The sequence below is a fragment of the Coregonus clupeaformis genome, chromosome 15, assembly GCF_020615455.1.
Source record: "Coregonus clupeaformis isolate EN_2021a chromosome 15, ASM2061545v1, whole genome shotgun sequence".
NCBI lineage: Eukaryota > Metazoa > Chordata > Actinopteri > Salmoniformes > Salmonidae > Coregonus > Coregonus clupeaformis.
Genome location: NC_059206.1, coordinates 61,272,174 through 61,293,506, shown reverse-complemented (window position 1 = coordinate 61,293,506; position 21,333 = coordinate 61,272,174). Strand labels below are relative to the sequence as shown.

The window sequence follows — 21,333 nt, the reverse complement described above, 5'->3', positions numbered from 1 at the left end:
GGACCCAGACAGACGCTGTGGAGAGGACCCAGACAGACGCTGTGGAGAGGACCCAGACAGACGCTGTGGAGAGGACCCAGACAGACGCTGTGGAGAGGTCCCAGACAGACGCTGTGGAGAGGACCCAGACAGACGCTGTGGAGAGGACCCAGACAGACGCTGTGGAGAGGACCCAGACAGACGCTGTGGAGAGGACCCAGACAGACGCTGTGGAGAGGACCCAGACAGACGCTGTGGAGAGGACCCAGACAGACGCTGTGGAGAGGACCCAGACAGACGCTGTGGAGAGGACCCAGACAGACGCTGTGGAGAGGACCCAGACAGACGCTGTGGAGAGGACCCAGACAGACGCTGTGGAGAGGACCCAGACAGACGCTGTGGAGAGGACCCAGACAGACGCTGTGGAGAGGACCCAGACAGACGCGACAGTGGAGTCTGGTGGGGAGAAAGAGAAACGTTCACTCTACTGCCTAGTTAAGGGAGGTTTCACTCCAGCATGTATTTAAAACTCTAACTGGATTATTGTGTTCCTGCAGTTTCATCATGTGGGAAACCATTTTGGTGGTGTTGATATGCTTGCAAATTCACACAATGTTGCCCTCTGTTGGTCAGATGAGGAACAGGTTTGGAGCTGTGGAGTGTTGAATTGTCATTGGTTGAAACCATGTACATTAGCCCTATGTTACTCAAACTAGAGGAACACTTCACAACTAAAAAAACCCGGTTTTATCCTAACTTCATCTTAATGTCATTATGCCCCCGCTAAATAAACAAGTGATCTCTGAAACTAACAGTTCTGAGGGCCGGTGGGTTCACAGAAAACATAGTTTGGAGTGTTGAGAGGTTTTCCTAGTGGGGCCTATTGACTCCGAACTGGTCATATAACTGGGAAAGAAAGGGTGGAACGCTGACTACAGACAAGTCCAGACCCGCACGCTGAGCATCTTTCCAGATTGGAATGTTGCTATGCCAAAACTGGCATTTACCTCACTTAGACTACTGTCCACTACAGAAGCTTATCTAGCTGTGACAGTTACCATAATGGCTGGGTTTTTATGGGACTCTTATCAACAATGGTCCCTTACAGTAATGTTTATGTGAACAGTAGGACTCCATATTTCTCAAAAATGAATTATCCAATGTATTGCATAATTCATTCCACTAAATTGCTGCTTCTGTTAGCACTGTAAGATGAGATATCACTCTATATCAACTTTTAATTGTATATCATATGTCTTTAAGCAACTGTCTTGAAAGAATACAAAGGGGCTTTAAAAACATAGTATTCTGTGTCGCAATGTCAAATAAGTGATGCCGTTTTCTTCCAGATTCTTCTATTGAGCCTCATGCCTTGCCCCCTCTGTATACTGTGTGTGTGTTTGTGTGTGTGTGTGTGTGTGTGTGTGTGTGGTCTGTGCTGTGACTTGTAGCTACATCACCACCAGATTACTTTCAGGGAGTCACTGCTGTAGTTTCGTTTCAGTTCACCACTATTCATTTTGTTGTGCATTTATTTCATCACTCTGACTAACTAGACTGATCCCTCCAGTGGGTGTGGTGTCACGCTGCGCTCAGCCTCATATGAACTGATCCCTCCAGTGGGTGTGGTGTCACGCTGCGCTCAGCCTCATATGACCAGTGACCATTGTTCAAAAGGACAATTTTGGTTAATTTGGTTAGTTTCAATATACCACCATTCATTTAGTTGTGTATTTCATCAGTGATATAACCAAACTGTCCCTGCCTCCCTCCAGTGGGTGTGGCGTCGTTTTGCGTTCAGCCTCATAAATCAAATAAAAGTGTAGCAGATGTGCAGCAAACTGCTTATGTTTCTAGGGCCTAACAATACACTAAAATGTCAATCGAGTACACATAATAGTAATTAAAATAATATCCGGTGAGTCAGTGACCACTGTTCCCCGCTATAGCAGCCGAATCAGCAACCAGCCAGCAGCAGACAGCAGCAGAGCCAGTCTAAACTCCCTCTCTATCTCCATGTCATCAGGCCCAGCTCGGACAATACAGCCCCACGGGCCGCAGAGCCAGTCTAAACTCCCTCTCTATCTCCATGTCATCAGGCCCAGCTCGGACAACACAGCCCCACGGGCCGCAGAGCCAGTCTAAACTCCCTCTCTATCTCCATGTCATCAGGCCCAGCTCGGACAACACAGCCCCACGGGCCGCAGAGCCAGTCTAAACTCCCTCTCTATCTCCATGTCATCAGGCCCAGCTCGGACAATACAGCCCCACGGGCCGCAGAGCCAGTCTAAACTCCCTCTCTATCTCCATGTCATCAGGCCCAGCTCGGACAACACAGCCCCACGGGCCGCAGAGCCAGTCTAAACTCCCTCTCTATCTCCATGTCATCAGGCCCAGCTCGGACAACACAGCCCCACGGGCCGCAGAGCCAGTCTAAACTCCCTCTCTATCTCCATGTCATCAGGCCCAGCTCGGACAATACAGCCCCACGGGCCGCAGAGCCAGTCTAAACTCCCTCTCTATCTCCATGTCATCAGGCCCAGCTCGGACAACACAGCCCCACGGGCCCCACGCCAGACAATACCAATAAGCCAGACAGTTGTTTTTTAATACCTCCGCCAGGGACCCTGTTATTGCAGCCAATAGAATTACAAGGTGTGAGTGAGGTCGCTGTCAGGCTCTGCTGGTATTTCTTCCTCCCCTTTCAGGACAAAGAGGGCAAGCCGAGGTCACCGCAACGTTTTCTCAAACATCCCAGGAATTTCGACAACCCGGAATTGTTTTGAAATGGGAGATTTTATTTGGCACTACTTTCTGCCCACCTTTGTCTGCCGGTTATAGATTTGGGAGTAACGGGAGAGTTTAGCCTCTGTTGTCCAGATACCGCCGTTTGCCTTTACTGTCTTGCAAACAGATTGACCAATGTCTCGGGGAGCAGTGACCGTACAAAGGGTTGGAGGACAGTGATAGTTCCATGTCCTTGTCTCTGTTATGACCCACCACTTCCTTTCTTTTTATTCTGTCTGAAATTCATTGGTATTTGACTTTCCACTTACTGTTATCTTACTAAATTGCAACCAGTCATATATCTGTGTTAAATTAAACTGAGTTATTGCAGTTCGATGAAGCAACGGAGCTTTATCGTATTTTATTGGTATAATTTTCCCCATCTTATCAACTGTCATCATCCATCAGTCCCCAGTATCAGTACAAGTGCTTGGAGATGTGTTAGGAACTCTAACATTGGAAGGGTTGTGCTAAATGTACAGTCTGTTGAAGTTAATCTTAGAATTGTATCACAGCTCATTTAAAGAGTTGAAAAACCCTTTGCTGTAACATACCCAGGTCTTCTTATAGCACTGTTAGCATACATACATTCCCCCCTTCCTGTGTCTTTGAATCTCATGTCATCGCTTCAAGTTATAGATTGATTCTACATCACCTCCTTCCTTAACCATTTCTGTAAATTATAGTTTTCACTATTTAATGGAAATTTGGTGGCAGCTGGCCAGGTCACATCCAGCACTGTGACCCAACCCAGCAGCTGTCCAGACGGAGCTCCATTTGGGCTCCGTAGAGGGGAAGAGGTTTCAGTGGCCAACAGGGAACTGAGGCATCTCCTCTTTTACCTCTGGGACCCCGTAACACTCCGTCACTAATGGGCTCTCCAGCCCCTCTTCAATATCGCCAAAGTCAAGACACGCCTATATTAGGTCATCGGCCATCTGGCGAGGTATTTGTTTTGTACAGACTAGCTGCAGTTATAACTTTGAAACTGTGACTTGTGTGACAAAGAATGACCCTTCTATTCCCTTGGTATTTTCCCTTGGTAGCTTTACAGAAGAAAGACAGTAGTGGTCCACTTGGAACCTGAAAGATGGGAAGATTTGGATCTAGGCTAATCTCTGGTTGTTGAAGGGGTTAAACTGCTTGGATCTAGGCTAATCTCTGGTTGTTGAAGGGGTTAAACTGCTTGAATGTAGTTTCATCTCTGGTTGTTAAAGGGGTTAAACTGCTTGGATGTAGTTTCATCTCTGGTTGTTGAAGGGGTTAAACTGCTTGAATGTAGTTTCATCTCTGGTTGTTAAAGGGGTTAAACTGCTTGGATCTAGGCTAATCTCTGGTTGTTGAAGGGGTTAAACTGCTTGGATGTAGTTTCATCTCTGGTTGTTGAAGGGGTTAAACTGCTTGAATGTAGTTTCATCTCTGGTTGTTGAAGGGGTTAAACTGCTTGAATGTAGTTTCATCTCTGGTTGTTGAAGGGGTTAAACTGCTTGGATGTAGTTTCATCTCTGGTTGTTGAAGGGGTTACACTGCTTGGATGTAGTTTCATCTCTGGTTGTTGAAGGGGTTAAACTGCTTGCAAAACCACACAGTGTTGGATTGTGTCATCCTGCAACATCCCAACCATAACTATGACCTAAGTAACATGTATTTTGTTTTAGTGATAGTGAAGAGGATACACTGTACATCTGACCCCCTCTCCCTGTCTCCTAGGTTACGGGGTGAGAGTGGGGCAGAATGGGGGAGGGTTGGGTCCTGTCTGTCTGAGCCGGTCCCTGGAGCCGGTCACCTCTCTGCCCAGCGAGAGTGGCCCTTTATTTAGCTGCTAAAGCAGGCAGCAGCACTGGTATACCAACACACAGTCTCTCTCTCTCTCCCCCTCGCCCTCTTCTCAACGTATTGCCATTCAGGACTTCGCTCCCGTTGCTTGTCTTTCTCTGCCATTTGTCCAACAGTTAATGACGATGACGTAGTGGTGGAGAGTCGACTCCAAAAGAATTGATTCCTCGACTCCTTGCACGTCGACTCCCATTTCTGAGTGTCAAGATTCAACTCCTAAGATTCAGTATTTTTGGAACGGAGGAGACTGATTTAGTTGCCGTACTTCCGAGAACACAAACACTCGCATCTTTCATAGCGAGCTAGTGAGGGCCGGAGAGAGAGGGGAGGGGCACAGTATAGGCAGGTCGGCCACCAGGCGGACAGTCGGAACAGTGCACTACGCCTATCTAATCTTACAATGGAATGCTGTGCATCGCAATTTCTTGGCGTGCAATGTCTCACAACTTCAGTAAAGCAGGACCTATCAGTGAATAAGCTAGGATATTAAGATGAGCGAGATGCAACACTTCGCTCTCACAGTCACACACAGTATCTGCGCATGTGCACAGGTTCACGTCACGCTGTTAACAACGTGGTAGCCAGAGCACCGAAACAGCAGATCGGTTGAGCCTCGCACTTCAATGCTCTTAGTTGTTACTTTATGCATCTACGTAATTATATATATTTTTTTTAATGGTTCAATTTCGTTGAAAGTTTTAACGTTCACAACCCTACTTAGCTGAGGTCGTCAGTGGTCCGTCACCCCCTCGGAGGGTCCTGCTAATTAAAGCATCAATTTGCCGCCGCCATAACGACAGACACCTAATATTCCCGTCTGCCCTCTCCCTCCCTCCCTCCCTCCCTCCCTCCCTCCCTCCCCATGGTGTCAGTCAGCCTGTAAATACTCTGACCATTACACCATCGCCCAGTGCCCCCTTAATCACCAGTTGGTCTGTTGCCCTGTGTCTCTAAAATATAATGGCGGTTCACCGTATTGATGGCTAACACTGATGACCCCACAATGGTGAGGAGGGTTAAGAGGCCATAGCTGATACTGCTAACAGAGGCTCTACGTTTCTCTCCCTCAGGCCCCTGGCTTAACCGTGTGTGTGTGTGTGTGTGTGCGTGTGCACTTTCCAAGAACGCAACAATGTCTCTCCTTGAATCAACAACAGCAGTTTTTCAATCAGTGCTTGTCAGTCAGTTTATGGCAGCCAATTTTAATTGACACAGTTCTGACCTGAGTGTTTGTGTTTTCTTCCAGAGCTATGTGACCGAGCAGAATGCTTTTTAATGTGGACTCATTAACAGGATATCCCTCCTCCGCTAGCTGGGACTGTGATTGTTTTCTTGGGCACCTCACGACCTGGGTAAACAGTCTGGTTGGCAAAGTGGCTGGCGCTTAGTTTTGTTCAGTGTTGTTAGTCTTAGTTTCCTCCCTGAGTCCCCATTTCACTCCCCCACTACATCATGAGTCACCACACCACAGTCTCTATGCCTGGATCGCACCGGAGCTACAAGCTCTAACTGCTAGTTAGGACTATCACCACCGCTCCTAGCCGTAGTCTGGGGCTTCTTCTTTCAGTGAATACTGCCTGACTAAATCAGCCCTGGTGAGATATTCAGATGGCATGTATGCTCTGGTTGTGTCTGCAATGATGAAGGGAAGATGGGAACTCTGGGAGATAACGGGGCTGTGTCTGGGCCTGTTACCACGCTGCCTCCAGGTGCTGCTTTCATATCTGTGTTGAGGAGGGATATTGGTCGGTACTAGGTGTCAGGACCTTGGATCTCTCTCCATTTCACTTTCACTCTCTCTTTCGCTCTCCCCCTTTCTCCCTCTTACGCTCCGTCTCCCTGGATTTGTCTCTCTGTTTCTCTGTCTCCTCTCTCTCTCTCTCCACCTCCCTCCTGTCTCATTAAGGATGTCTCTTATCCCATCACTGCCCTTAGTGTGGTCAACCTGCCTGTGGCTTGGCCTGAGGACACCCAGCAGGAAAGGCCTGGCTCTACTTCACTGCCTGACGCCCTGACCTCCTTCTTTTGGCTCTTCTCACTCATACATGGTGAGGGAGGGAGAGAGGGAAAGAGGGAGAGAGGGAAAGAGGGAGAGAGGGAAAGAGGGAGAGGGGGGAGAGAGAGAGGGGGGAGAGAGAGGGAGAGAGGGAAAGAGGGAGAGGGAGAGAGGGGGGAGAGAGGGAGAGGGAGAGGAGGGGGGAGAGAGAGAGAGGGTATTTACTGTTGGTCATTTAATCTGTCAAGACATTACCGGCCATTAGCTAAGAGGAACATGGATACAATGAGGGTGTTGAGATGAGCTACGGCCTGTCGATACGGACAGTCAGGGACTTGTGACCTGGTGAAGATGTGATGGAGATGCACAGTGGACTAGAAAGTTGACCGGCTCCTTCGTAGCCTGCACAGTGCCCAATAGTGTCACACTAAGTGGGTGCATGTTCTTGATTATTTAAAATTAACACATCCATTTTAATTGAAATCCAATTAAATCCATCAATCAAGAAGATTCATTTTACTTAAATTGCATTGATATTTTACACATTCTTGTAAGAAATGTAAATTGTGTACAATTCACTCCCTAAAGCATGTACATTATTCTCCAGCTCTTGTCTTACCAGTCCTATATGGAGAAGATGTATTGTCTACCCCATGAATAAGTTATAACACTATCCGTGGTGTTCTAAACCCGACTCATGAATCCTGTCCAAACAAAACAACACAGACACACCCATATAGATATTTACGTGTGAGGGCGACACCACACACAGCTTGTCAAACCAGGTTCCATTTTGGTGCCTTTGTCTCCATGCAGGCCCCAGCAGTTTTAGTAAGAAGACACCCAGTCCTTCATATGACGTGTCATGCGGACGGGCCTTTTCGCATGTTTGCGGAATATCACGGCCACTCTGCTAACGCCAGTCTGGCAGCGGGTCGTAACCCGAGCCCCCGCCGAGCTGATGCAGTGTGTGTAAATTAAACGAATCCCCCCCTCCTCGCTCTCTCTTCAGACCACTCGTTCTTTTTTCACCTCGTAAATAAAACAAGTTGACGTATTCCGTTGTTAATAGACGTCCCAGTGCAATGTTTACCACCAAGGTAGTAAAGACAGTAGTGGGTGGAGGGTTTAAGGGGGGCCTGCAATCCCAGACAGCTGATTGTAAAAGACTGCAACACCTAATCCTGCTACCGTGTGGTGGGATCAGCACCTCTGCGCACACACACACACACACACACACTGAGTATATAGACTGTTTAACAAGGTCCCTGAACGCCGGGGCACCTCGGGTTCATGCCAGGGCCTGCTCAAATGTGCAACAATAATCCCCTTCTCCACCTCATAGGTTAATATTTGGGGTAACGGCGGTGACGCTAGCAGCAAGGCTCCTCCTTGGCTGGCCTTGTTTCAGTCGGGGTGCTGCTGTGTTGGATGGACAGGACACCGATGCTATTACTCACAGAGCAGGCATGCTCAGAATGTATTCTTAGCCCCTGTCTTCCTATCAGTCATTGGAGAAAGGTTGGAGGGTCAAAAAATAAAGAGGTAACCTGTCTGCTGGTGCTGTCTGCACTAGCTGCTGTTTACCTCGGGAGCCGGGGATACTTTTAGAACCTGGGAGGGAGGGAGAGAGAGAGCGCTCTCATATTTACGCCTCCAGGGCTGGCCGACCTTGCCATTCGGCTGGGTAGAAGACGCTGGACACCCCAGACTGAAAGAGACACCAAGAGAGGAACTGCACAGAAACTAGCTGACAGTCTGCTGAGAAGAGGAGACTGGCTTGGAGAGGAGACTGGCTTGGAGAGGAGAGGAGACTGGGTAGGAGAGGAGAGGAGACTGGCTTGGAGAGGAGAGGAGACTGGCTTGGAGAGGAGAGGAGACTGGCTTGGAGAGGAGAGGAGACTGGCTTGGAGAGGAGAGGAGACTGGCTTGGAGAGGAGAGGAGACTGGCTTGGAGAGGAGAGGAGACTGGCTTGAAGAGGAGAGGAGACTGGCTTGGAGAGGAGAGGAGACTGGCTTGGAGAGGAGAGGAGACTGGCTTGGAGAGGAGAGGAGACTGGCTTGGAGAGGAGAGGAGACTGGCTTGGAGAGGAGAGGAGACTGGCTTGGAGAAGAGAGGAGACTGGATAGGAGAGGAGAGGAGACTGGCTTGGAGAGGAGACTGGCTTGGAGAGGAGACTGGCTTGGAGAGGAGAGGTGACTGGCTTGGAGAGGAGAGGAGACTGGCTTGGAGAGGAGAGGAGACTGGCTTTGAGAGGAGAGGAGACTGGATTGGAGAGTGGACTGGACTGGAGACAAGAAGAACAACTAAGAGAGCGGAGCAGAATACAAAGTGAAGGAGAGGAGAGAGGAGGAGTAAAACAGAGAGAGCGAAAGAGAGCCAGGCTGTAGCCGAGAGGCTCTTCCCCAGAGGAGGAGCTGCAGTAGCTGGCCGGGGCTGGTCCCAGGGCTGGCAGGGCTGGTCCTACTGCTCCTCCACACCACCTCCTCAATCCCCACCTCCTTTTTCTATTTCTTACCCTCCTCCTACCCTGTGCTGTGCACAGTGGGGTGATGAACTCACAGACAGAGCCTGTGAGCCTGAGATCGCTGAGCAAACCCTTTGGGAACTTCTCCACAATGCTCAGAGACCGACAGGTTCAGGCAGCACCAGCAGGCAACGTCGCTGGAGCGCTCTGAAAGACGACCCACCAAACTGCAACGGGACGCTCGGTCTGTCCGCTCACTCAACTCCCACTCGCTGGCAGAGTGCCTTAACAACACTTCCCAGAAGGGGAAAACTTTTGTTTTTGTTTGTCGTTCTACCGGAACAGTGGCGGCGTTCGCAGCGGCACTCTGCAAGGACCAGTCCCCCTCTCTCAACATGAGTCGCTGGCTGAAATGCACCTCCATGTACTTTGTAGGTATTCTGCTTGTTCTTAGAGAGAACTAAGACATTTCTAACAACACTTGTTAAAAGTATCCAGAGGTCATTGGAAACTAACTACTGTGGTTGGGTTAGGAACTAACTACTGTGGTTGGGTTAGGAACTAACTACTGTGGTTGGGGTAGGGTTAGGAACTAACTACTGTGGTTGGGTTAGGGTTAGGAACTAACTACTGTGGTTGGGTTAGGGTTAGGAACTAGCTACTGTGGTTGGGTTAGGGTTAGGAACTAGCTACTGTGGTTGGGTTAGGGTTAGGAACTAGCTACTGTGGTTGGGTTAGGGTTAGGACCTAGCTACTGTGGTTGGGTTAGGGTTAGGAACTAGCTACTGTGGTTGGGTTAGGGTTAGGAACTAGCTACTGTGGTTGGGTTAGGGTTAGGAACTAGCTACTGTGGTTGGGTTAGGGTTAGGAACTAGCTACTGTGGTTGGGTTAGGGTTAGGAACTAGCTACTGTGGTTGGGTTAGGGTTAGGACCTAGCTACTGTGGTTGGGTTAGGGTTAGGAACTAGCTACTGTGGTTGGGTTAGGGTTAGGACCTAGCTAATGTGGTTGGGTTAGGGTTAGGACCTAGCTACTGTGGTTGGGTTAGGGTTAGGAACTAACTACTGTGGTTGGGTTAGGAACTAACTACTGTGGTTGGGTTAGGACCTAGCTACTGTGGTTGGGTTAGGGTTAGGAACTAGCTACTGTGGTTGGGTTAGGGTTAGGACCTAGCTACTGTGGTTGGGTTAGGGTTAGGACCTAGCTACTGTGGTTGGGTTAGGGTTAGGAACTAGCTACTGTGGTTGGGTTAGGGTTAGGAACTAGCTACTGTGGTTGGGTTAGGGTTAGGAACTAGCTACTGTGGTTGGGTTAGGACCTAGCTACTGTGGTTGGGTTAGGAACTAACTACTGTGGTTGGGTTAGGACCTAGCTACTGTGGTTGGGTTAGGAACTAACTACTTTGGTTGGGTTAGGACCTAGCTACTGTGGTTGGGTTAGGAACTAACTACTGTGGTTGGGTTAGGACCTAGCTACTGTGGTTGGGTTAGGAACTAACTACTGTGGTTGGGTTAGGGTTAGGAACTAGCTACTGTGGTTGGGTTAGGGTTAGGAACTAGCTACTGTGGTTGGGTTAGGGTTTGGACCTAGCTACTGTGGTTGGGTTAGGGTTAGGACCTAGCTACTGTGGTTGGGTTAGGAACTAGCTACTGTGGTTGGGTTAGGGTTAGGAACTAACTACTGTGGTTGGGTTAGGGTTAGGACCTAGCTACTGTGGTTGGGTTAGGGTTAGGACCTAGCTACTGTGGTTGGGTTAGGGTTAGGACCTAGCTACTGTGGTTGGGTTAGGAACTAACTACTGTGGTTGGGTTAGGAACTAGCTACTGTGGTTGGGTTAGGAACTAACTACTGTGGTTGGGTTAGGGTTAGGAACTAACTACTGTGGTTGGGTTAGGAACTAACTACTGTGGTTGGGTTAGGGTTAGGACCTAGCTACTGTGGTTGGGTTAGGGTTAGGAACTAGCTACTGTGGTTGGGTTAGGGTTAGGACCTAGCTACTGTGGTTGGGTTAGGGTTAGGAACTAGCTACTGTGGTTGGGTTAGGGTTAGGAACTAGCTACTGTGGTTGGGTTAGGGTTAGGAACTAGCTACTGTGGTTGGGTTAGGGTTAGGACCTAGCTACTGTGGTTGGGTTAGGGTTAGGAACTAGCTACTGTGGTTGGGTTAGGGTTAGGAACTAGCTACTGTGGTTGGGTTAGGGTAGGACCTAGCTACTGTGGTTGGGTTAGGGTTAGGACCTAGCTACTGTGGTTGGGTTAGGGTTAGGAACTAGCTACTGTGGTTGGGTTAGGACCTAGCTACTGTGGTTGGGTTAGGGTTAGGAACTAGCTACTGTGGTTGGGTTAGGGTTAGGACCTAGCTACTGTGGTTGGGTTAGGGTTAGGAACTAGCTACTGTGGTTGGGTTAGGGTTAGGAACTAGCTACTGTGGTTGGGTTAGGGTTAGGAACTAGCTACTGTGGTTGGGTTAGGACCTAGCTACTGTGGTTGGGTTAGGGTTAGGAACTAACTACTGTGGTTGGGTTAGGAACTAACTACTGTGGTTGGGTTAGGGTTAGGACCTAGCTACTGTGGTTGGGTTAGGGTTAGGAACTAGCTACTGTGGTTGGGTTAGGGTTAGGAACTAGCTACTGTGGTTGGGTTAGGACCTAGCTACTGTGGTTGGGTTAGGGTTAGGACCTAGCTACTGTGGTTGGGTTAGGGATAGGAACTAGCTACTGTGGTTGGGTTAGGGGTTAGGAACTAGCTACTGTGGTTGGGTTAGGGTTAGGAACTAACTACTCTGGTTGGGTTAGGAACTAGCTACTGTGGTTGGGTTAGGGTTAGGACCTAGCTACTGTGGTTGGGTTAGGGTTAGGAACTAGCTACTGTGGTTGGGTTAGGGTTAGGAACTAGCTACTGTGGTTGGGTTAGGGTTAGGAACTAACTACTGTGGTTGGGTTAGGAACTAGCTACTGCGGTTGGGTTAGGGTTAGGACCTAGCTACTGTGGTTGGGTTAGGGTTAGGAACTAGCTACTGTGGTTGGGTTAGGGTTAGGAACTAGCTACTGTGGTTGGGTTAGGGTTAGGACCTAGCTACTGTGGTTGGGTTAGGGTTAGGAACTAGCTACTGTGGTTGGGTTAGGGTTAGGAACTAGCTACTGTGGTTGGGTTAGGAACTAACTACTGTGGTTGGGTTAGGAACTAACTACTGTGGTTGGGTTAGGAACTAACTACTGTGGTTGGGTTAGGGTTAGGAACTAGCTACTGTGGTTGGGTTAGGGTTAGGACCTAGCTACTGTGGTTGGGTTAGGGTTAGGAGCTAGCTACTGTGGTTCCTGAATACTGATTTAATCATGGTGTTGGAGGTAGAAACAGCAGGAAGGAGTGAGTTGTGACTTACAGCTTCTTCTTCCCTCACTAACCTGAAGGAACTCTGTGAATCTGCCCTGCATTCCCCAGGAGAATTCCTTCACCAACTGATTGTCCCTAGAGGCAGTTGCCTGTTTTAACTCGTTATCATGTTCGATTCTTTACATTTTGTCAGTTTTGAACTTGCATTCTGATAATACTAATGTGTATTAGGTACATGTTGAGGCATAGTGTTGGAGGGAGACAAACTGCATGCAAAATAGGCCTGTCATCAATGTGGAATATATATATATTATTATTTTCACAAATTCCGTTGTGACGTGTGTTTACGTGTTGTATCCAGGAACAGGCAGATAATTGTCCTTTCTCCGTCTCTATGCAGGCTATAGCCAGAGCTTTACTCCAGTGTTCTTTCCAAGAGAGGTCCTTTCTCGCAGAATAACTTGCTGTTCCCATGCTTTGTGTCCAGGCACTCCCAGAAATGCTTTGCTTCAGATTGAAACCGCATATCTTGGCATAAATCATTGAGGCTAACCTCAATCCAATCTATAGTCCCTCCTGAGAAAAAAGTTATGTTTGAAATGTTGATGATCTGTCCAGACTCCTTGAATGATAACAAAGTGATGACTGGTGGGAATGTTTCCCTGAGCCGTATGTTGTGAAGGTGAGGTATCTGTGTGTGTGTGTTGACGTTGTTCCCTCTCTCCCAGAACACAGACTGGAACAAGTATGACGACCGGCTGATGAAGGCGGTGGAGCGGGGTGAGGTGGACAAGGTGGCGGCCGTGCTCAGCAAGAAGGGCATCATCCCCACAAAGCTGGATGTGGAGGGACGATCCGCGTGAGTAACGTGTGCCCACAGACATGAACACATCCATACACGTGGTATACAGAACTCTACAGACACACAGAGACACACACACAGTCCCACTCCCACAAGAACATATTGAGCAGTAAGCACTACACTATCCCGCACAATTATTTCTCAACCAATAGCATGAAAAGTCTGGCAATGCAAACTGTCTCTCATTCCAAGCGTAGTCAATAGTACTAGTCACTTTCAAACTGCCAGGAATTCCAACATACTTGTCTGGTTCAATTATCTAGTTCTATCAGTTGAAAACAGAGCTGAGAATTGTTGTAGTACAAGATAATGTTATTCAACATATGATCAGATGCTGACCTCTCTCCTCTTTCCTCTCCCCTCTCTCCTCTCTCCTCTGACCTTTCTCTTCTCCCCTCTCCTCTCTGATCTCTCTCCTCTCTGATCTCTCTCCTCTCTGATCTCTCTCCTCTCTGATCTCTCTCCTCTCTGATTTCTCTCCTCTCTGACCTCTCTCCTCTGACCTCTCTCCTCTCCTTTCTCCTCTCTTTCTCCTCTCCTCTCTCCTCTACTCTCTGACCTTGCTCCTCTCTCCTCACCTCTCTCTCTCCCACCCTGTTATGAGATCATAGATGTAAGTTATCCTGCATGCCAGTCCCCATGTTGGGGAGGCTTGTGAACCCACATTCAAACACAAAGTCCCCCCTCTGTATAGCTAGCTACACACGGCCACACACGCTCGGCTGTGCCAGGACAGAGATGAGTATGGCAGTAACTCTGTGGTAAACTGCTTGATCATAGTGGCCTGGAGCGGCTGTCACTCTAGCCAGGAAGTGGCTCAGAGCAAACAGATTTGAGCCACAGTTGATGTTTATGATATAAAATGACAGTTGGGGAACATGCTGTAATTCAAGGGTCAGGTTGTCAAGAGTAAACTAGTATTTTATCTAGAATGTTGGGCGGATGAACTCGGGATGGCCGGTATTTTAGGATTTAAAACAGTTTGGGCTTTTTTTAGGATTGTTGTCTTTGGATGGCTCACCACTTATTGGATACGTTATGTATCCTCCAAGAATGTCACCCATCCACCACTGGAAGGCCTATAGAAAAGTTGTTAAGTCAGACTTGTTTTCCTGCCTGACGTAAATGTAACCAGATTCCAACGCTAGTGTTTTAGGTAGCTAGTCCCCCTAGGCTTAATTCCAGCTATGTGAAGTAGTCGCCTGTCTCTGATCCATGCTTCAGGTTAATTTTGACCTCCTGGCTTTGTTGCAACCTCGATGGAGAGAACAGGAGATTCCAGGAGCTGTGGGGCTGAGTATTTTCAGCAGTGTATGAAATTCTCCCACAACAGTGTCTGTGACACACTTGCACAAACTTGCACACACTCTCACACACACACACACACACACTCACCTGCACACACACACACTATATATATATATATACACACACACACACACACACCCCCAAGGAGAGAAGGACTTGTCTCATAATAAGGTGCCGGAATTTCTCAGGGCTAAATCAAGTGCGTCTGGCTGCCGTGGAAGACGCCACCCTGCGTTACAGCGAGGAACTGGATCTTGTTGTACTAAGCACTGTCCTGACACACGATGCTCACTGGTCACCTTACGTTTTTACATTTTAGTCATTTAGCAGACGCTCTTATCCAGAGCGACTTACAGTTAGTGAGTGCATACATTTTTCATACTGGCCCCCCGTGGGAATCGAACCCACAACCCTGGCGTTGCAAGTGCCTTGCTCTACCAACTGAGCCACACAGGAGGCCTACACCTTCAGTGTTGTTGGCTTCAAGACAACCGCGGCGAGAACAGAACCAGTTCTGTGTCAAACTGCGTCCATCACGTAAACTGGAGCAGAAGGTCACAACCATCATCTGTTGATTCAGCTTTAGTTCTAATATATAACCTGGGCCATACATAACATCCTAATATATAACCTGGGCCATACATAACATCCTAATATATAACCTGGGCCATACATAACATCCTAATATATAACCTGGGCCATACATAACATCCTAATATATAACCTGGGCCATACATAACATCCTAATATATAACCTGGGCCATACATAACATCCTAATATATAACCTGGGCCATACATAACATCCTAATATATAACCTGTAGCTCAGCTGGTAGAGCACGGCGCTTGTAACGCCAAGGTAGTGGGTTCGATCCCCGGGACCACCCATACACCAAAAACAATGTATGCACGCATGACTGTAAGTCGCTTTGGATAAAAGCGTCTGCTAAATGGCATATTATTATTATTATTATTATTATTATTATAACATCCTAATATATAACCTGGGCCATACATAACATCCTAATATATAACCTGGGCCAGACATAACATCCTAATATATAACCTGGGCCATACATAACATCCTAATATACACTGCCGTTCAAAAGTTTGGGGTCACTTAGAAATGTCCTTGTTTTCGAAAGAAAAGCAATTTCTTTGTCCATTAAAATAACATCTAATTGATCAGAAATACAGTGGAGACATTGTTAATGTGGAAAATTGCTATTGTAGCTGGAAACGGCTGATTTTTTAAAATGGAATATCTACATAGGCGTACAGAGGCCCATTATCAGCAACCATCAGTCCTGTGTTCCAATGGCACGTTGTGTTTGCTAATCCAAGTTTATCATTTTAAAAGGCTAATTGATCATTAGAAAACCCTTTTGCAATTATGTTAGCACAGCTGAAAACTGTTGTGCTGATTTAAAGAAGCAATAAAACTGGCCTTCTTGAGACTAGTTGAGTATCTGGAGCATCAGCAATTGTGGGTTCAATTACAGGCTCAAAATGGCCAGAAACAAAGATCTTTCTTCTGAAAAACTCATCAGTCTATTCTTGTTCTGAGAAATGAAGGCTATTGCATGCGAGAAATTGCCAAGAAACTGAAGATCTCGTACAGCGCTGTGCACTACTCCCTTCACAGAACAGTGCAAACTGGCTCTAACCAGAATAGAAAGAGGAGTGGGAGGCCCCGGTGCACAACTGAGCAAGAGAACAAATACATTAGTGTTTAGTTTGAGGAGTAGACGCCTCACAGTTCCTCAACTGGCAGCTTCATTAAATAGTACCCGCAAAACACCAGTCTCAACGTCAACAGTGAAGAGGCGACTCCGGTAAGCTGACCTTCTAGGCAGAGTTGCAAAGAAAAAGTTCAGTGTCTATGTTCTTTTGCCCATCTTAATCTTTTTTCTTTTTATTGGCCAGTCTGAGATATGGCTTTTTCTTTGCAACTCTGCCTAGAAGGTCAGCTTACCGGAGTCGCCTCTTCACTGTTGACGTTGAGACTGGTGTTTTGCGGGTACTATTTAATGAAGCTTCCAGTTGAGGACCTGTGAGGCGTCTGTTTCTCAAACTAGACACTCTAATGTGTTTGTTCTCTTGCTCAGTTGTGCACCTGGGCCATACATAACATCCTAATATATAACCTGGGCCATACATAACATTTTACATTTGAGTCATTTAGCAGACACTCTTATCCATAGCAATTTACAGGAGCAGTTAGGGTTAAGTGCCTTGATTTTTCACCTAGTCGGCTCGGGGGTTCAAACCAGCAACCTTTCGGTTACTGGCCCAATGCTCTTAACCCTAATAACATCCTAATATATAACCTGGGCCACACATAACATACCATCCTCGTGTGACCGAAAACCCACTGGAGGACGATGATGGACAGTAGTTGTGGTCCTCTGTAGCTCAGCTGGTAGAGCACAGCGATTGTAACGCCAGGGTAGTGGGTTCGATCCCTGGGACCACCCATACGTAAAAATGTATGCACACATGACTGTAAGTCGCTTTGGATAAAAGTGTCTGCTAAATGGCATATTATTATTATTATTAGTAGTAGTAATCATGTTCTGCCTGTTCGGCCCTATGGGGAGGTTTAATTACTAGGTATAATCCCTAATCTTTAATTTAGTGTGTTTTTATAATCCCTGATGTGTAATTTAGTTTCCTGGATTAAGCTCCCCAGTGTTGATGTAATGATATCACCTCTAACGAGTGTGCAGAGATCCCCAGCTGAACAAACAGTGTGGCTGTATCTCCACATTGCACACGCTGATGAGGCGGGCTTGCCTTAACTACTGCCCCCGCTCATTTGCACTTGAGATAGCTGATTTAAGTATTGGCGCACCGGAAAGTGCATCAACTCCAGCTGGAGTTCTGTGGTTCCTTGATTGTATGGAGGTGGGATATTGATTCACGTAGTTTTACAGTTGAAGTCGGAAGTTTACATACACCTTAGCCAAATACATTTAAACTCAGTTTTTCACAATTCCTAACATTTAATCCTAGTTTTAGGTCAGTTAGGATCACCACTTTATTTTAAGAATGTGACATGTCAGAATAATAGTAGAGAGTGATTTATTTAAGCTTTTTATTTCTTTCATCACATTCCCAGCGGGGTCAGACGTTTACAACCTAAGTGTATGTAAACTTCCGACTTCAACTGTATATACCATTGGGCAGTGTTTCTCAATCCATTCCTGGAGGGGCTCATGGTGTGCATGTTTATTCTAGCCCAGCACTAACACACCTGATTCCACTAGTCACCTAATCACCAAGACCTTCATTAGGCCTCAATGAATCAGCTGGGCTAAAACCAAAATGTGCAGGAATGGATTGAGAAACAGCTCCTATACCACCCCAACATGATCCTCTACTCTCTCTACTCTAAATATAGCCTCCGTATCCTGTGTAGGCTGGACGGGCAGAGCTGAAAGCCACTCAAGGAGCTGTCTGGTGCCAAGGTTAAATGACATGTCTGTGCTCTCGTTAATGACCCAGTGTCTAGTGTCTCGCACTCAGTTAATGTCCCCCCTGGCCACACACACACACAGACGAGACGTTTTCTCTCGATCAAATCTAAATCCATGTAATTACGCTGGACAAAGAAAGAGAGAGAGGGAGGGACAGAGAGCAACAAGGAGACGTAGGAAAAGAGCGAGACCTATCATTATATCAATCTAAACAAAAAGCAGTCACATTTCCACTGCAGGTCAAATTAAAGGTGAGCCTCCCTTAGAATTACACCTTCTTCTTCTGCGCATTTGTGAGGTTCTATTATTTGACTTCCGGTGCCATTTCTCCCGTTAGACTGGTTTGACACTTGGCACCTTTCATGTCATTATGTTTGTTAAGTCTGCAGTTATGTTGACCCCCTTCACCTTCATTCTCCAGTCCACATAATTACAGAAGATGTCAGCCTGTCAGTTATATTCTGACCAATCACAGAATCACGGATGGGTTTGAATAGGTACAGTGACTTGCGAAAATATTCACCCCCCTTGGCATTTTTCCTATTTTGTTGCCTCACAACCTGGAATTAAAATGGATTGTTTTGGGGGTTTGTATTATTTGATTTACACAACATGCCTACCACTTTGAAGATGCAAAATATTTTTTACTTGTGAAACAAACAAGAAATAAGACAAAAAACAGAACTTGAGCGTGCATAACTATTCACCCCCCCAAAGTCAATACTTTGTAGAGACACCTTTTGCAGCAATTACAGCTGCAAATCACTTGGGGTATGTCTCTATAAGCTTGGCACATCTAGCCACTGGGATTTATGCCCAATCTTCAAGGCAAAACTGCTCCAGCTCCTTCAAGTTCGATGGGTTCCGCTGGTGTACAATAATCTTTAAGTCATACCACAGATTCTCGATTTAATTGAAGTCTGGGCTTTGACTAGGCCATTCCAAGACATTTAAATGTTTCCCCTTAAACCACTTGAGTGTTGCTTTAGCAGTATGTTTAGGGTCATTGTCCTGCTGGAAGGTGAACCTTCGTCCCGGTCTCAAATCTCTGGAAGACTGAAACAGGTTTCCCTTAAGAATTTCCCTGTATTTAGCGCCATCCATCATTCCTTCAATTCTGACCAGTTTCCCAGTCCCTGCCGATGGAAAAACATCCCCACAGCATGATGCTGCCACCACCATGCTTCACTGTGGGGATGGTGTTCTCGGGGTGATGAGAGGTGTTGGGTTTGCGCCAGACATAGCGTTTTCCTTGATGACCAAAAAGCTCAATTTTAGTCTCATCTGAACAGAATACCTTCTTCCATATGTTTGGGGAGTCTCCCACATGGCTTTTGGCGAACACCAAACGTGTTTGCTTATTTTTTTCTTTAAGCAATGGCTTTTTTCTGGCCACTCTTCTGTAATGCCCAGCTCTGTGGAGTGTACGGCTTAAAGTGATCCTATGGACAGATACTCCAATCTCCGCTGTGGAGCTTTGCAGCTCCTTCAGGGTTATCTTTGGTCTCTTTGTTGCCTCTCTGATTAATGCCCTCCTTGCCTGGTCCATGAGTTTTGGTGGGCGGCCCTCTCTTGGCAGGTTTGTTGTGGTGCCATATTCTTTCCATTTTTTAATAATGGATTTAATGGTGCTCCGTGGGATGTTCAAAGTTTGGGATATTTTTTAAAAAACTCAATCCTGATCTGTACTTCTCCACAATTTTGTCCCTGACCTGTTTGGAGAGCTCATTGGTCTTCATGGTGCCGCTTGCTTGGTGGTGGTGCCCCTTGCTTAGTGGTGTTGCAGACTCTGGGGCCTTTCAGAACAGGTGTGTGTATATATATATATATACTGAGATCATGTGACAGATCATGTGACACAAGATTGCACACAGGTGTACTTTATTTAACTAATTATGTGACTTCTGAAGGTAATTGGTTGCACCAGATCTTATTTAGGGGCTTCATACCAAAGGGGGTTGAATACATATGCACGCACCACTTTTCCGTTATTTTTTTAAACAAGTTATTTTTTAAATTTCACTTCACCAATTTTGACTATTTTGTGTATGTCCATTATATGAAATCCAAATAAAAATCCATTTAAATTACAGGTTGTAATGCAACAAAATAGGAAAAATGCCAAGGGGGATGAATACTTTTGCAAGGCACTGTAATTATGCACACTGCTTAATGTGAGGAGGATTGATACAATTGAGCAACACTCAGAGGAGAGTTCTAGAAGGCCAGTTACACAAACAGTGATCATGCATAAAGTGTATACAGTAGGCAATAGAGGCTATGCCCATGTGGAACTGTGTTACATAGCCATTATATGATCTACTTTTGCTAGTTTAAACGTATAAAGTTATTTTTGGCATCATTTATCATCACGTCCACCTAATGCAAAACCACCATACAGTACATACTGAAACCTCTGATTCTCACCGTACAGTACATACTGAAACCTTTGATTCTCACCGTACAATACATACTGAAACATCTGATTCTCACCATACAGTACATACTGAAACCTCTGATTCTCACCGTACAGTACATACTGAAACCTCTGATTCTCACCGTACAGTACATACTGAAACCTCTGATTCTCACCGTACAGTACATACTGAAACCTCTGATTCTCACCGTACAGTACATACTGAAACCTCTGATTCTCACCGTACAGTACATACTGAAATCTCTGATTCTCACTGTACAGTACATACTGAAACCTCTTCTCACCATACAGTACATACTGACACCTCTGATTCTCAAAGACCAAAACACCGCCCTCCCAAATCATCACTTCTAGATCCCAATAGCATTGTTGTAACATGGCAACAGTTTAGTTCTTGAAACGGATTCCTGAATCCCTTTGTCCATCAAGACTAATGTTGTACTTAGTTGGCGTGTCACCGGTTATCCACAGTTCTGCAGTCATATGGTCAACATTCCCCGGGGTCAAGGTCTCCGGCTGCAGACTCTGAGCTTCTCAAGCACCATCAACACAGCTTTTAATAACAGCGCCTGAAACCAGGTGTCAGGCTTCCTGTATCCTTGGAAGATCTTTCAGGGTTAATGCATAAACAAGTTGCGGGCCGTGATCCTTATTGGTTTACAAACAGACGTTTTGCCCGTATGTGAGGGGCCGGGGCATGGCCAGGAACGCTGCCAGATGTGGGTCAGGAACAGGGACAATGTCAAATAAGTGTTAGAGTAATGTATATGAATGTTTTACAGCTAGGGGAGTTGTGGCTATCAAGTGGCCAACTAATCCAGGGTTTAGGTTGTTTAAACAAACCCAGGGA

The 21,333-nt window shown here is 46.5% G+C and overlaps 1 protein-coding gene across 1 annotated transcript in view; it reads left to right on the top strand.

Annotated features, from left to right (window-relative positions):
• Positions 1–21,333, top strand: part of uacab (uveal autoantigen with coiled-coil domains and ankyrin repeats b) — a 66,716-nt gene that overhangs the window by 24,081 nt on the left and 21,302 nt on the right. The window contains exon 2 of the mRNA XM_041882888.2: positions 13,127–13,257. Coding sequence (XP_041738822.1) covers positions 13,127–13,257 — 131 coding nt within the window. The remainder of the gene's footprint in view (positions 1–13,126; positions 13,258–21,333) is intronic.